Consider the following 17238-nt stretch of genomic DNA (forward strand, 5'->3'; position numbering starts at 1 on the left):
GTAGCTGCTCTCAATAGCTAGTTCCCTGCCCTACTCTCACTATTAAATTCCTGAGTATTTGACAATTAGTACTCCCAAGCTGGTAGATGTCAGCTCCAATATATTACTACATGGGGGTGTGTCAGGATGGATTCAGGAAGAGGGAATTCCAGGTAGAACAAGCCCTTTGATCCAGTGTTGGGAGCATATGAACTGTGGGCAAACCTGGCAGAAAAACAGAGTAAATCAAAGTTGAGGGAGCCCTATGTGATCCTTCATGCCACACTGGTTTTCCTTTTGGTGGGGAAGAGCCTTTGGGTGCGCCTGGGTGGTAGACTCTGCTGGTCCAACCTCTAGCCCAGAAGTTCGCTTTGCAATTTATTTTCTGCCTCTTCAGTGACCCTTTTCTACTGATTTTAAAAATATAAAACTGGTTAAATAGATTAATCTATGAACAAACATTCAACCTTGCTTTGGCTGCATTCAGAAGAGAGATTTCCAAATAGTCCATTACAATACAGTGAGACAAGGCTATTCTCACAATGCAGTGTCATGGAAGAGCACTGGTAGGGCAGTCTGGGTTCTAGCCTTGGCTCTGCCCTCTGGTGCTATGTATATTTGGCTGTCCAGTTGGATTTGGTTTTTGGATTTGAAAAAAATGGTTCATTCCTCCATTTGTCCACTTGTTTCAATCCTTTCTCTGTCCACTGCCCTTTTACTACTGGCTACTCCAGCTCTCTGTCATTTTCATCAATGATAAGGATGATGACAACAAAACACTCATCATATGAATCTTGTAAAAAAAAATTGCAGATTTGAATTTTTGATGATTTAGTTACTTTTGGACAAAGACCAAACAGAACATTTTATTAACTGTTATGTTAATGTTTTATATGCCCAGTACTTTCTACTTAACTAGGTTACTAGTTAAAAGCAAAGGGGCTACTTTGTTTCTAAGGCCTCAATAAATAAAAATCTGTTTCCTTTTCACAGATGGGTTGAAATTTCTTCCAGTTTAAAGTTTTGCATTTCATACAAGAAATCTAGCTCATGAAATGCTAAGTAGGAGAGGTTAAAAATAACTGATCTTTAAAAACATAAATGTTTTTAAGCCTCTACAAGGTGTGTTTTCCTTGTGGTTACCATGACTGTCAAAAAGTATAGGAGACTAGAATATGTAAAGGAGTTTAATGTCATGACTTGGATATATCACTAAACAAGTGATTCTTAAATTTCTTCAGCCTTCCAAGTGATGTGTCATTTCAATAGATACTCAAATAACAACACTCAAAACAGAAATGAGCTTTATAGGTCTAGACTGCTCAGAAAAATTTGCTCATTATCACCACAGGGCACCCAACCAGCTGGAAGCAAATTCACTGGCAAGTAACATCTGCAGAGAAACACAAGGTCTAGAAAAGAGCCTAGCACAGAGTATGTGCTTGTGGTGAACTAATTGCAGTAATGGCCCCAATTTTTCACGTTTCCTTTTATCTATTTCTTGTACACTAACTCTGGCCTTAGCCATGTGACTTCCCTTGCTTTGGCCTAGTGGACACTAGCAAGCTTGAAGCAAGCAGTTGCCCAAACTACACTTGCATGTTTCCACTTTCTCTCTTGGACTCCTGCCACCATCATGGGAACATGCCTGAGCTAGTCTGCTAGAGGGAGGGGAAAACATGGAGATCTGAGCTGACTTAGCCAAGGGCATCCTAAAGCAGGCAGCCCCAGGCTGACCTGCCATCTGATTGATTGCAGATGGATGAGTGCGCCCAGCTGGAATCAGCTAAGCCTGGCCAGAGCAGAACTGCCTGGTAAGCCCTTAGATTTGTGAGAAATAATAAACTGTTACTGTTTTAAGCTATGGAATTTTGGGATGGCTTACTATACAACATTATTGGGATAATAGATAGTACTCAGAATGACAACATTCTCCACAGTACAGTAGAGAATGAGCACTTTCTCCACGCATTCCAAGAGTGTAAAACATTCACACAGGGTTTCCACATAAAGCTGATATACTGTGTTACAAAGAACCTTGAATAATTCTGTTCTCCAGAGTGGGAAAAAGTCTATAAAATTTTTCTATCTGTAAAAGTAGTGACTGCAGCACTTTGTTACAGGCAACAGCTTTCTGCTCATCATTTAAGTCTTACCTGCTCTGTGAAGACTTCCCCATTTCCCTAGGCAGGGTTTTTTTTTCCTCCAGGCTCCAATATACCTTGTACAGACTTCTAGCAATGTACTTGTCTCACTGTATTATAATGGACTATTTGGATTTCTCTCTTCCCATGAACTAACTATCAGCTTCTTGCAGACTAAATCCTTTCATTTTTGTACCCTGAGAACAATGCCTGATACATATTAAATATATTGGTTCAGTGTGTATCAGTTCAATGAATGTTAAGTGAATGAATGACAGAGACAAAGATAATTATATGAACTCTGTCCCAGGAACTCAGGGGTTAGTATTAAAAAGAGACATGTAAATATAGTTATGCTATAGAGCGACAAATGCTATAATAAAGCATGCAAAGGGCTTAGAAGTAGTGATCAATTTTGTGTGTGGAGAGAAGAATGGGCAGGAAAGGCTTTAAAGCGGTGCCATTTAAACCAGGATTTAAGGCAAAGGTTACTCTAGTTCAATAGGGGTAGTGATGTTCTGGGACCAGCTTTTTTTTTTTGTGGGGGGTAGTTGTGGAGAAAAATCTGGATTTGTAGTATTTGCTGATGTTCACAGTGCAAATACCTCCACCCATGGCTGATTTTAAGTTACAAGCTAGCTTGCAACATCCCTGAATATTTAACAAGCAGTACTCCCTAGCTGGTAGGGAGCTGGTATTGCCAGCTCCAATATACTACACTTTTTGTTCCAAGATTCAGAAGGAGGAATTCCAGGTAGAACAAACAATCGTACAACTACAACTATCAAATAAAACAACAGGGTCAATCTGGGAAACTCTAAGCAGCATGCTGCTTAAGTGTAACAGAGAGAAGAATCAGGAGCTAGACTGAGAAAAGCTTGGGATACTGGGCTGAGGAGCATGAGCTGTGTTCTATAGGGAAGCAACTGAAGGGTTGAAGGGAGGTAGTGACGTGGATCAAATCTGGTCTTTAAAGAGATGAATCTAGAAGTGGATGTAGTAGATAAGAGGAGAAATTAAGACACAGGAAAACTAGTTTGGCAGCTATTATAGGCATCCAGAAAAGTGGCAGAAAGACCTGAGCTAAGGCAATACCTGAGGATCTGGAAGGGAGACTGATTTAAGGTATATTTAGAAGGCAACTCTTTAGGCTTGAGAGACAGTAATTGGTAGGAGGTGATGAGAAAGAGGAAACAGTAGACAATACCTCTTAGGCATTTAAGTTGATGTGCTTGGAAGGATCGTATTGGTACAACCAAACAAGAAATGCAAGAAAAATCTTAAGTTTTATTTTGGTATGTGTTTGTATGTGTGTGTGTCTGTCTGTGTGTGTGTGTGTGCTGCTGCTTAGGGATGGAAAGGAGGGAAGGGAAGGCAGAAAAGGTGGAGGAAGTAATAATCAATTTGGTTGATTTGAAATCAATCAATTTTGGTTTGATTGTTGTTCCAAGGGAACATCAAAAGTACATGTATCTAATAGTGTTCAGGAGCTCAGAAAAACGAGTTAGCAATGAAAATTCTGAAGTTGTCAGCATATAGGAACAATTAAATCTATGGGAGATGAGACTGCTTAAGGGGAAAACCTTGGCCACTTAAGATGAGACCAGGTCACAATCTAATCTGATTTGATCAAATTTCCCTTTTGGAATGATCTCGTTCAGGTGACTTCTGAAAAGAATGAACTGGAAAAGGAAATACATTAGCAGCAAGGAGACTAAATAGGAGTTACTCCCCTCCCCAAACTACAAAACAAATATGACAAACCAAAACAACATACAAAGTTTTATATTATCTTAAGCCAGTACTGCAGGACCTAATAGGTTTCGCTCTTTTTGGAGCTCATCAGCTGCAGGTAACGGCTCAAATCTACTCTGATACAGTATACCTGTATAGCATTTTACCATTTATAAAGCCTCTCATTCACAGTCTTCTATTTACTATATCCTGGCAATCCTTGAAGTTGTCTCAGCATAAACTAAAATATGCTTTACTTTTAGGTCCTGAGGGCATTGCTGGGGCAAAGTACCACACGATTCCTTTTGTTAAAATCCCTAAAAGCTCACTGGGCAAGGAACAAAACTGTCCATAGCCTAGGCTGTCGTCTGCCACAACCAGATGGTCTCCTCTATTCTAGAACCACTGAAGCACAGATCCAATCACACTGAACCTCAGGAGGCTTCTAGCTGTCCAGAGAATCCTGTTGGTCCTGACATCCCTGCTCCTCTTATCTCTAATTTGGGCTGTTTTTTCATCCCTTTTCCTTTATGCTTCTGGTAGTAAATCTAGAATCAAAGTTAATTTGAAAGAAAAAGAAACAAAATAAAATTAATAGATACACAGAAATCTTTAAGCAGAACATTTTATTGTGACATTTCCTGAGGAAACAGCATACAGTCTGGGTAGGCATACATAAATATACACCAAACACTGGCATCCAGGGGCAGAACAAAGTGTATAGTAAACTACCATTTGTGGTAAAGGAGGGTAGAGGATGACTATACATATATATATTTACTTTTAGATGCAGAAAATATCTCTAGTAACTTTAGGAACTGGATGGCTGTGGGAAAGATAATTCATTATATACCATTTTGAATTCTGAACAATGTGAACATCCCCAAAATAAAATTTAACACATACCTGCACCATTCTATACATTTAGCTGTGTACTGATAGGTGGGGCTAACAGAAGACAGAATCCTCAGAGTCTTAATTTTAGCATTCTCACAGAACCAGAGCCCCATGGCAGAACAATATTTTAGTTGTATTGGCAACTGTTTAGTTTAAAACTTAACTGCCTTAAGACTGAAAAAAGTTAGTCCTCACAAAAATACCCGCTACTAACTTTCCTTCATAGTTTCTCACCTTCCTTAATGAAATAACATCAAAAAAGTGTATTGAAGAAAGCTAGCAAAGAAAAGAGAGACATGAAAATGACATTTCTGAAAATACAAAGAAAAGCCTAGAGAAGAATCTGAGAAAGAAGGAAGAAACAAGTAAAAAATATAAAAAGTATGATGGCAAATTTGTAGCATTGTACTTCAGTGGCTCACACAGCAAATGGAAAGCATTTATATTTATGGCCTGATATCATGTTAAGAGAATGGCAGGTAAGGTCTGCCATTAAAGGTATAAAATGGATTTACAAACCTCAAACTAAAATTTATCTCATCAGTTTATAGCCATTGCCAGTCTCTGGGAATTCATCAGCCTCATATTACCTTAATGAAGCTTATTCTGACATTCAAGGAAGAAAATAGCCATCAACAACCAAAAAAATGTTTAAACCATAATTTTGGTGGCTAGAAGAAAATGTTCACAGTGAACATGTGAACGAAGACTATGCAAAAAGAATCTACACTGTATTTCACACCCCCTGAAAAACACGAATTCGTTTTTACTTTAGTTCTAATCAGCCAGTGTGCACAAGTATGGCTATTCCTATGGTTTACAGCCAGCATCTGTTCTGACTACTGGTGCCTATGTAACTACAGCTGCTGAATACTTTGAATATCATCTCTGGTTCTATCTTCACAACACATTCACGAACCCCATGTGGCCTAACCAATACTTTTAGGTGGGTTAAAGGACAAAGCCTGTGAAAATGCAGAGAACCTAGAATTGAGCATGTCCACAATACTTGAACATGCCCATAAAGGAGTTATCAAGCTAATGGTTGATTTGGGTAGCTCCTACAGGCCAGGGTTTGGTGACCCCACAATCAAAACAAATGTGATTCTCAAAAGAAGGACTCTTAAATAGCGAATGATATATTATTTCTTAGGTATTCATCAGAATAAGAGAGCTATGAAGTTGGAAGAGAGATCATCAAATCTCTTGTCTGTTGCAAAAATCCCCTTCACATGATGAATCCAGGTAAGTCTTTACTTGAACATTTCCAGTGAGAGGAAGTTCTCTGTTTCTGGAATATCTCATTCCATTTTGATCAATTTCAGATCAGTATCTGGCTCCTTCTTTTCTAGTTCCCTAAAGAAACTCAGCTTTCTACTTTTTTCCAAAAGAATAGATTCTATTAGATTCTAAAAGATTCTATTCTCTTTCAAAACCCAGCTTTCTATTCTTTTTATACTTTCTCTTCTATGGAGCTCTCACTCCAAGGTTCAAGGGTTACTTCAAGGTTGACTGTGGGCATGATAATTCTCCTCATCTTTAGTCTGGATTCCTAATCACCTATGAGATATGGGTCTTTACATTAAAAGACCCTAACACACCATATGCTTCAATTTCTTCAAATTCCTTTCACAACATAAATGCTACTGTTGCTATGTTTTAATTCTTTCTTAAAAATCCAGTGATACATTACTATTGTTTTAAAAATCTGTGTCCTAATTTACCCACTTTCTATTTTCACATTCTCTTTTGCATCTCAAATAATTTTGTCTGAAGTAGATATTTCAGAGCTTCCTTTACAGAGAACTTCTAGAAAGGGTCCACTAATGGCAATTCTGTTTTAGCTGTCTAGAAATAGCTTAATTTTGCCTCTTTCTTGAAATATATTTTGCTGGATATAGAATGCTAGATTGATAGTTACTTTCTTTCGGAACCATTTAGGAATCATTCTACTGTCTTCTGGCTTCCTCTGTTGCTACTGGGAAATCAGTCGTTGGTCTTCTTTGAAGACAATGCCTTTTTTTCTGACTACTTTTAAAATCTTTAGCTATGATGTCTGTCTATAATATGTGGATTTTTTTCGCCTTTGATCCTGCTGGGTATTTGTAGGGCTTCTTTAAACACTGCTCCTGCCCATCCTATTTATTTTTCTCCTAGTACTTCAATTAGAGAGGATTTTCTCACTCTATCCTTCCTGTGTCCTAAACTATTTTTCAGCCTCATGTCCCTCTTTCTTTTCCATATAATTTCTTTAGCTCTATCTTCCAATTTACTAACTTTCTTTGCTGTACCTAAACTATTATAACACTCATCCATTGTGTTTGTATTTCAACTATACTGTTCTGGAAATTCTCTTTGATTCTTTTTCAAGTATGCTTGCTCTTCTTCTTCTTCTTCTTTTTGCAACCTCCACCTCCCAGGTTCAAGTGATTCTCCTGCTTCAGCCTCCCGAGTACCTGGGATTACAGGTGTGCACCACCACACCTGGCTAATTTTTGCATTTTTAGTAGAGACAGGGTTTCATTATGTTAGCTAAGCTGGTCTCAAACTCCTAACGTCAGGTAATCCACCCGCCTTAGCTTCCCAAAGTGCTGGGATTACACGTGTGAGCCACCGTACCCGGCCTGCTCTTCATATTTGTAAACCTATTTTATTTCTTAAACATATTAAACATTTTAGTCTGCATCTGATAATTTCTATATCTGAAGTATCTTTAGGTCTGATTCTGTTCACCATTGTTCCTGTTGGCTTTTATCTGACGAATCATGTTTTCTGGTGAGTTCTGTGACTTTTTTATTGTGAACTGTTTATTTTCCTTAGGACTTTATCTGTGGAAATCCCAAGAGGTCTGAAATACAAGATCAGTTCATCCAGAGAGAATCTGTGTTACCTTTTCTCAAGCATCTGAGGGCCACTACCATTTCAGAACCACTTGAAATAAAATTCTCAGCTTGAGGTTTTATAAACACTCACTTGATACGAATTTGGGCTGCAAACTCATGTGAAGACCAGCTTAGAGTTATGAATTTTCAATGGAGGTAAGATTAATGTTGGAGAGAAACAGTTTTCCCTGCAGACCCCCCTGGAAAGGAAGATGAGCATATTTCCTGGTCACCCTAATACTAAGTGTATAGTCCCTTTGGAATCCCAAATTTATTGGTGGGAAGGGGAGGGGATTTCAATCAGATTTTCCACCTTCAGTCAGAACCCAGGATTTGTCTCCTGACTTCTGAGCCTCATGAAGCTACAAAGCTATAAAAATTGATTCAGCAAATGCCCTCAAAGTTAATGCCTTCTTTACTGCTCTTACTTCTCTGGATTCCCGCCTTCATTTAGTTTTTAGCTTGAGCATTCCGTATTTTCTTTTCAGCAAATTCATCTAGCATTTTAAGTTATTTTCACCTGGAGGATTGGTCCAGGTACCAAGTCTGCCCTATTGCCAGAAAGAGAAGTTTTAACTAGTACCTTTAAGTATAGAAGAGTAGTAAATGAATGCCAGGAAACTAAGCTTAAAAGATTAGATTATGTCCCTGAATATTATCTATATTCAATCCATCATAACAAATCTTGCTGATGGATTCTGCCTTTGAATCTCTGATTTATTCTTGAATATTTGACTCTATTACTATTATCCTAGTCTGGGATTTATTATCTCTTTTTAGCTAAGCTAGAGGGGTTTGTGGGATCTAAAACCTAGCCTGCACAGGATTATGAGTTTAAGTTTTCTAAAATATTGGCTTTGTTATTTGTTATATATTGGTCTCCTTTTAAGAACCTTCATCATCACCCTCTCATTAATAATGAGTTGAGCCTCAAAATGCCATCTTTTCAGGATTTGGTCCCACCACTTTACCTGTCCGAGCACAGATTTGCAGACCAAAATAGGTCTGTCTTCTCTTTTCCTCCCGCACAAGCCATGTGCATTTCTGACAACATACCTTTGATCCACAGTCTTAGGTCTTTAGGTCTCTTTTTTTTTTTTTTTTTTTTTTTTGAGACGGAGTCTCGCTCTGTCTCCCAGGCTGGAGTGCAGTGGCATGAACTCAGCTCACTGCAAGCTTTGCCTCTCGGGTTCAGGCCATTCTCCTGCCTCCGTCTCCGGAGTAGCTGGGACTACAGGCGCCTGCCACCAAGCCCGGCTAAATTTTTTATATTTTTTAGTAGAGGTGGGGTTTCATGTGTTAGCCAGGATGGTCTCGATCTCCTGACCTCATGATCCGCCCTCCTCGGCCTCCCAAAGTGCTGGGATTACAGGCGTGAGCCACTGCGCCCGGCCAGGTCTTTAAGTCTTTACCCAAATTATACCAATCCTTTCAGGCCTCTCTCATTTGCAACTTTTTTCCTGATAACTCCAAACATTCTTGCTCTGCTTTCTTATTTCCCTGAGCCCTTATGTGTGCAGTATATATTTTAATTAGCCTGACTCAATTAGATATAATTCTTTAGTATTTGGAGTTATGCTAAAAGTTGCTTAATCAGAATTCTAAACTAAGTCTGATTCCAGTTAATGCTCTAATATATAAAACTCTTGGTATTCCACAGGTACTTGTTAATTTGCATAAGAAAAACATAGACTATAAAATTGGATGTAACAATGCTTTACATTAAACTGGTTTATCTTAGGTTAGCTAGACCAAGACAAAATCTTAAATGGCATTAAAATTTTAAAGCTTTATTTAAGTAAATTTCTTAGCAAATCCCCTCAAAAGGAACTCTAAAACAGCTTACCAAAAAAAAAAAGAAAACATTAGCTCCTACAAATGTAATTACTCATTCTCTGAAACTCAAATCAAACTATACATAAAACCACTCTCTGGGGTAAATGCTACCCTTAAAATTGCAAGCCTACAGAAATGGCTTATACATCTACAAGTTCACCTCAGGGACTATTCCAGCGTTAAGGAAAAGATATTAAAAGCCTAGTTTATAAATTATTCTGATGTTGATAAAGAACCAGTCCAGTTAAAATAGGCTATATTACACCAAATTTACCCAATTCACTTTGTAACAAATAGCTTTTATGTCTAGACTAGACTTCAACAATCATGACAGTGACTGTTATATGAGGTTTATAAAGCAGAACCCTTCCTGCATTAAAGTAGTCTTATCTCTATTTTCGTTTCTAAATAACATGTAAGAAATCAAATTGAGTCTTATATTGAAGAATTTGTGGGATCAACTCTTAATATAAAAACAAAAGAACCCTTCTGCCATATAGATTTTTGGAAAATGGTTGCTTAATTCTAGGCCAAATTAGGGAAGATAGAGAAAAGTAAACTATTCTTAGTATTTCTATCATAGGACAGTTTGTCTCTCTTACCTTTCCTGTCTCGTCCTTCATCAACACATACTGGCAGACTTCCTAGGGCAATGCAGAAATCCAGACAAGAGAAGGAAGCACACTAAAATAACGGAGGACAGGCTATGGAAGATGGACAGTGTCAGACATCATGTAGGAGAAAAGAAGGAATTATCACAGTTAGCCACTTTGTTCAAGAGAAACTAAAACTGGTTATTTCAAAGATAGAGAGATAAGAAAATAAAGATCTTTTACTTCTCTGTAGCAGGGCTCCTTTCAGTAAGAACAGAGGAAAGTTATAATTTGGAAATTTGTCTTCAGAGGAATAGATATAACTTAGCAAACAGTACAAAGGGACAAAAGATAAGTAAGACTGTCCAGTTTAAAAATAAGAGAGACAGGCTTTGAGAAAATAAAAAAAAAAACTATAACCTAGAAGTAGTTAAGTGAGTTATTCTATCTTCTCCAAGAAAACACAGCAATAGGAATCCCAATGTTTGTATATAAAAATGGTGCATGAGATATATGCACTTAAGTATCCTTAATTACACAGCCTTACACTATGAAAAACAGCAATATTGTCACATTTAAGAACAGAGTTCTAGAAAATGAACAAAGTAGCCCCAATGAAGAGGTTTTTTCATATCAGGGACAATCTTCTGCACATATTTGTATGGTGTAAAATACTTCCGCTATACCCCTGCCTTAATATCTACCCCATCTAGATACCAGTGTTAGAAATCCCACCATTGAGAGGAGAGTCCTTCAGATTTAATATAGCTTTTGTAACTTAGTATTTTTTTCCCCAAATGCAAGATTCTAGGAAAGTCTGAGCTATTCACACTAGCCCTGTGATTTTTTTTCATTACTTTTCTTCATGATTAGAGGTAGTTTATAGAAATGAATACCACCTGGATGGGTCAAGAGATAGGAGATGGGACAAAAGAGAACATGAAACCTGAGAAAAACTATTTCACAAGCTTGGATACAACTAGTTGCTTTGTTATAAAAATACTATAGGTTAAATCCTTTGTATGTGAGATTTAGACATTTCTTTAAAATTAATACTTCATTTCAACAAAAATCAACTAAAACCAAAACATTTCCAAAAACAGTAAATGACATTTTTGTCTATGCTAAATTTTCTGTAAGGTAAAAGGGAAGTTGTATAAAAATAAATTCATTTTAAAAATATAAGTAATTTTGTTAATTCTGATAACATCTGAATAGGCTATCCACATTTGTTAAATAAAATGCATACCTCATATTCTTTTCTGCAAACTTTGGAAATATCATTCTTTGAAGATGCCTAAAAACCAACAAATTTCTCCATTAATTTATTATACATGCTATTCAGCACAGGACAAAAAGAACACAAATTAGCATATGTTAATTACTGACATAGTATCCTTTATTTCATCAAGGAAAACCTTATGTTTGAATATTTTAAAGTCCCTAAAATACAAAAAACAAATTTCATGCAATTTCTTAAAACGAACATCATCCCTAGGGCTACTCAATATTCTAGAGCTTTGCTCTAACTTTTATGGCTTTAATCTCACATAATAACACAGTCCTTTTGTTATTTCAGAAACTAGATGTCTTTGAAGGAAATTGTAAATCAGGACTTTTTTTTTTTTCGCTGAATTCCACTCTGTAGCAAATTTTCTTGTGAAGTTCTGCCAGGGCACCTACATTGTGCTTTTTCTTTAACTCTTCACATTCTAAACTTTCCATCTGAACTCGCTGAGTATATAATGGAGGGGGCAACTAAATAGGGAAGAGGTACTATGCCAGGCATTTAACAAGTTATTTTTGTGTAAGTCTCTTAACAGGTTTATAAAGAAGATACTAACCCCTCTACAGATGAGGAAACTGGTGCTTAGAGAAGTAGCAAGTTATTTATCATATTTAAGTATATACTTTCTATATAAAAGAAGCCAAAAAAAAAAATCTGCTGAGGGGTGGTTGTTTTTCCACATGAGTCAGTCTTCATTCCAGAGCTGTGGGCTCTGGTTCCTTGCTCCATTCTTCCTGTTCTATCACCTAGGCCCCTGCAATTTAGAACAGGCCAGCTGATGAGGACAGGGAGAGCAAGAAGAATGGGCAAGCAACTGTTTTACAACTCACTAAACCCATTATACTTCAAATCCTCTGCAACTCAGCTTCACCTCAATGCCTGGAGGACAGCAGCAGACAGCTAGGTCATGTGCTGCCCAGACTGTTGGTCAGGCTATAGGATAGTCATCTCTGTGAAAGTGAAGGCGATACCATATCTCATATACTCTTGTCCAGAGATAAGACCCTAGAAGAAGAAAATAAAAGAAGGCTTTCCAACTGTGGTTTCAGTGCCATCTAATCATTTCTAGTTTCCCAATTAAGTTTTCCCTGCCACTTGCAGTAGAGGAAACAAGAGGCTAGTATTTCCTCTCTGAGAAACCACTACTAAAATATGCGAAGTGAGGATAAACTCAGGCACGTAAGCTGAATTGGGGCAGAACTATATCAAATCAAAAGTAAGTAATAACTCATTGTAGGAGTCACATTCATCTTAGGAGCAGAGAAGGGATATAAGAACACACTTAGGGTAAAGCCATGATGAAACAGAGAAAAGAAGATGAAAAAATAAGCCAACTGTGTCAAATGTTCTCATCCAAGCATACCCTCAATTTACCCAGCCATTTAGAGTCACTCAGATTGACTCAGCATGATTGCAGGCAAAGTATGGAAGACTTAACAATCACATAATATTGTTTTTTGCATGGTAGAGACAAGGAAAGATAAGAAAGAATAAAAGAAAGATGAGGCCATATGCAGCAGTCATAAATAAAAAACAGCAAGTCTAAAAGGAAATGGTCTATACAAGAAATGCTAAATTTGCAGTTTTTGTGGGTTATCTCTGCAAAGCTAGGAGGTGGGCAAGGCCCAAGACATATGCACAGCTAAAACCAAACTGCATTCCATGATGCTTGAGAGCCTCACTGCCCAGTGTTACCTGCTTGCATGCCTGTCGACACTCCAAGGCAATAGCCAGTTCACAGCAGCCTAAGCCAACCCAGCCATCAGACTTCTTAAACACACCTTAAAAACAAAATGTTTAAATGTTTTGGTCATAAGTAGCAATAAAAACAAATAGCATGCCAGATGTTTCATGGCTACTACTAAAAGTCAAAGCAGGTATCCATAAGAAAACTGGTTCAGACAGCAGGGCCTCAAAATTATTAAGGACTTCCCTTTACCCTTACTTCTACTATCAGTCTCTTTCAAAGTCCCTCACAGCATAATTATCAGGTCCTTTGTTTTTTCTCTTTTCCCTCCCACCCTAAATGCTCTTTAAGTCATTCTCACTCTTGGGTAGGTAACATCTTTACCAGAGGACATACAAGGGAAGAAAAGCAAGGAAGAGGGCTTTCTTACTGTTAAACTGTTGATAAGAGGCAAAGATTTTAATTTAACGTAAGCAAACTAACAAGAAAGGGCACAAGTTTTACTGTATTCAAAACAGTAAATACCTAGAATAGCATAAAATTCATGATCCTGTTTAAAAACTGATACTTAGTAAATGGGGCAATTTTTGTGGGTCAGATGGGCGCATTTAATCATAGGGCAAAATGACTATGTATTATTCTGGTTCAATTTATGTTCAGCGGTGACTCTTCCAACCAAATTATTGTGAAACTAAAAGATGATAAAATCATAAAAAGTGTTCTATTTTTTTTTTGAGACAGTGTCTCGCTCTGTCACCCAGGCTGGAGTGCAGTGGCGTGACCTTGGCTCACTGTAACCTCCGCCTCCCAGGTTCAAGCAGTTCTTCTGCTTCAGCCTCCCGAGTAGCTGGGACTACAGGTGTCTGCCACCATGCCCAGCTAATTTTTGTATTTTTAGTAGAGATGGGGTTTCACCATGTTGACCAGGCTGGTCTTGAACTCCTGACCTCAGATAATGTGCTTGCCTTGACCTCCCAAACTGCTAGGATTACAGGTGTAAGCGACCATGCCCGGGCTTCTAATTTGCTTTTGCAATCATAAATGTCAATGAATGATTCCTCAGGTAAAAGTAGGAGATATGGCCGGGCTTAGTGGCTCCCGCCTGCAATCCCAGCACTTTGGGAGGCCAAAGCGGGCAGATCACTTGAGGTCAGGAGATCAAGACCAGCCTGGCCTACATGGTGAAACCCCATCTCTATTAAACATTCAAAAATTAGGTGGGCATGGTGGCGCATGCCTATAGTCCAAACTACTTGGGAGATTGAGGTGGGAGAACTGCTTGAACCCAGGAGGTGGAGGCTGCAGCGAGCCGAGATTGCACCACTGCACTCCAGCCTGGGCAACACCAAGACTGTCTCAAAAAAACAAAAAACCAAAACAACAACAAAAGGCTGGGTGTGGTGGCTCACACCTGTAATCCCAGCACTTTGGGAAGCCGAGGTGGGTGGATCACTTGAGGTCAGGAGTTCGAGATCAGCCTGACCAACATAGTGAAACCTCGTCTCCACTAAAAATACAAAATTAGCCAGACATGGTGGTACATGCCTGTAATCCCAGCTACTTGGGAGGCTGAGGCAGGAGAATTGCTTGAACCCGGGAGGCAGAGGTTGCAGTGAGCTGAGATTGTACCATTGCACTCCAGCCTGGGCAACAAGAGCGAACCTCCATCTCAAAAAAAAAAAAAAAAAAAACAGTAGGAGATACAAGAAATAATTATGAAAAGAGCAAAGTCTTATACTTGTAGGAATGCTGCAAATTCCTCCTTATCTCTTTTAAAATTGCCTTATGCTGCTTCTATGTAATACATAAATTTGGGAATCTATATCTTAAGTAAGTTAGATTATTATTTATATTTGAAAAAAATGGCAGGGATTCAAGGCAATAAGTAACATAGTTCTAGAAATGAAACTAAGACTTCACAAAACAAATAGAAGCATTCTGCTAAAAAGTAAAACAAAGCAAATAAATGGTTCACAGATAGACAAAGCTCTCAAAATATAATAAACTACCCCAATTATAAAAATTGACTAAAAATACTGCATATTATAAACTTATCTCTATGTGTCTTAAAGGTACAAAGGGTAACAAATACACATCTAGCCTCATTGCCTAGTATAGTTTCTTTTAAATCTTTGCTGCTTGCTATTCAGGTTCCTCACACGTTGGAAAGAATTTTAAATGGAATCAATGTAGGTCATAAACTCCGTGACGTGTTATATCATAATGAAGTATGCTGCTGTATCCAGGTATCCAGTGGCCTCTTAGAAAATATTAGATTATTCAACAAGCATTTATATTTACTGAGCTCTTACTATGTACAAGGTACTCTGTTAGGTGTTATGTGGGCTATGAAATTATGAAATAAATACAATATATGATTTATCCTATTAGGGAGATTACAGTTTGTTAGCAAGTGTGTGTGTGTGTGTGTGTGTGTGTGTGTGTGTGTGTGTGTAGGATGCTGGGTACAGGGATAACTAGGAGACAGGCAAGGAGGTGGGCAATTTCAGGAAGGCAACTTATTTGAAATACAAACTTTAAACAGTGTGATAGCCTCTAGAATTCAGAGATACATAAGGTATACTTTTTTTTTTTTTTTCAAGAATTTGGCTCTATCCAGGGCTGGAAAATGGGCTGTAATCCTGGGAGATCATGAGTGCCAGGCTAGAGAGTTTGGGCTTTATTCTGATGGAAGTGAATATCCCCTGAGAAACTGTTTTTGAAGAGGATAGGAAAGAAAGATATAATGTGTTGAAACATCAGTTATAAGGTTATTATAATATTCTATCCCAAGAGTGTAAAAATAAAGACTTGAACTAGAAATAGAGAGAACAGGTGTAATTTTGCAAGGGGAGAGTCAATGGAACTAGAAAGAACAAGGAGTAAAATATAACTTGAGGGTTTCCAGTCTAGTATCATTCACAATAGGTGCAGTTATGAGTTTGAGCTTGGATTTGTGTTTCAGATGGCACCTGGATGCAGAGATCCAGGTAGAGATATCTACAAAGATATCTAGAAGTTACAAACAATGATTTAGATTTGAGAGTTACCTTCTCAGAGCTGATTAGTTAACAGTTCTGGGAAGGAATGAGATTACTAAGGTGAATGTGAAGACAGAAGGGAAGAAGACCACACACAGAAATAACCATAGTCCTTATGGCTCCATCTGCAAAAAAAAAAAAAAAAAAAAAAAAAAAAGGTAAAGCAGAATAGATTCTGATGCCAAAGTGGAGTCATAAGGAGGTAGTAACCAATAATATCAAGTGTTTCAAGAAAGTCAAAGAGAGTAGTACTGAGAAAGAGCCCTAAGATCTAGGAACCAAGAGATCCTGGTAATCTTTCAAAGACTAGTTTCAGTAGAATGGCAGAAGTGGAGACAAGAGAACCAAGTTAAGGATTGAGTGAATGAGAATAAATTACATATTTGAAAATGTGGGCTGGACATGGTAGGTCATGCCTGTAATCTCAGCATTTTGGGAGGCCAAGGCAGGATGATCACTTGAGGCCAGGAGTTCAAGACCAGCCTGGGTAACACAGTAAGACTCTGTTTTAGGGGAAAAAAAAAAAAATTAGGTGTTGAAGGGAAGGAGAGGATAGAAACTCCAGAGTATAAATTAGGTTCCAGGACAATGACACCAATTTTACACTCACACAGTAAGTTTTTAAAATTAAGTGCTAAATTTACACTTCTTTTTTTTTTTTTTTTGAGATGGAGTCTCGCTCTGTCGCCCAGGCTGGAGTGCAGTGGCCGGATCTCAGCTCACTGCAAGCTCCGCCTCCCGGGTTTACGCCATTCTCCTGCCTCAGCCTCCCGAGTAGCTGGGACTACAGGCGCACGCCACCTCGCCCGGCTAGTTTTTTATATTTTTTAGTAGAGACGGGGTTTCACCGTGTTAGCCAGGATGGTCTCGATCTCCTGACCTCGTGATCCGCCCATCTCGGCCTCCCAAAATGCTGGGATTATAGGCTTGAGCCACCGCGCCCGGCCTAAATTTACACTTCTATTGCTTACCTGGCAAAGATGAATTCATACAACTCCAAATTTCAACCTAAAAGTGTAACCAACAAAAGGCTTTTATGTAGATAACCAGTTCCTAAATATGACAATTAATTTCTACAGAAATTATGTACAGCTAATTTGATTATGGCTATGTCTACATAGTCAAGGTTCTAGAACTATATGTACATCAATCAGCTA

At 38.2% G+C, this 17238-nt stretch overlaps 1 protein-coding gene across 4 annotated transcripts in view; it reads right to left on the minus strand.

Moving 5' to 3' along the window:
* Window positions 1-17238, minus strand: part of RECK (reversion inducing cysteine rich protein with kazal motifs) — an 87934-nt gene that overhangs the window by 47465 nt on the left and 23231 nt on the right. For 3 of the 4 annotated variants that reach the window (XM_033238118.1, XM_033238117.1, XM_033238120.1), the window contains 3 exons: window positions 17053-17089; window positions 13049-13134; window positions 11315-11362 (listed from right to left, as the gene is read on the minus strand). In XM_033238118.1, coding sequence (XP_033094009.1) covers window positions 11315-11362; window positions 13049-13134; window positions 17053-17089 — 171 coding nt within the window. Of the gene's footprint in view, window positions 1-10074; window positions 10177-11314; window positions 11363-13048; window positions 13135-17052; window positions 17090-17238 lie in introns of all 4 variants that reach the window. The other variant, XM_033238119.1, reaches the window with a different exon arrangement.

The sequence above is a fragment of the Trachypithecus francoisi genome, unplaced genomic scaffold (assembly GCF_009764315.1).
Source record: "Trachypithecus francoisi isolate TF-2019V2 unplaced genomic scaffold, Tfra_2.0 Lachesis_group16, whole genome shotgun sequence".
NCBI lineage: Eukaryota > Metazoa > Chordata > Mammalia > Primates > Cercopithecidae > Trachypithecus > Trachypithecus francoisi.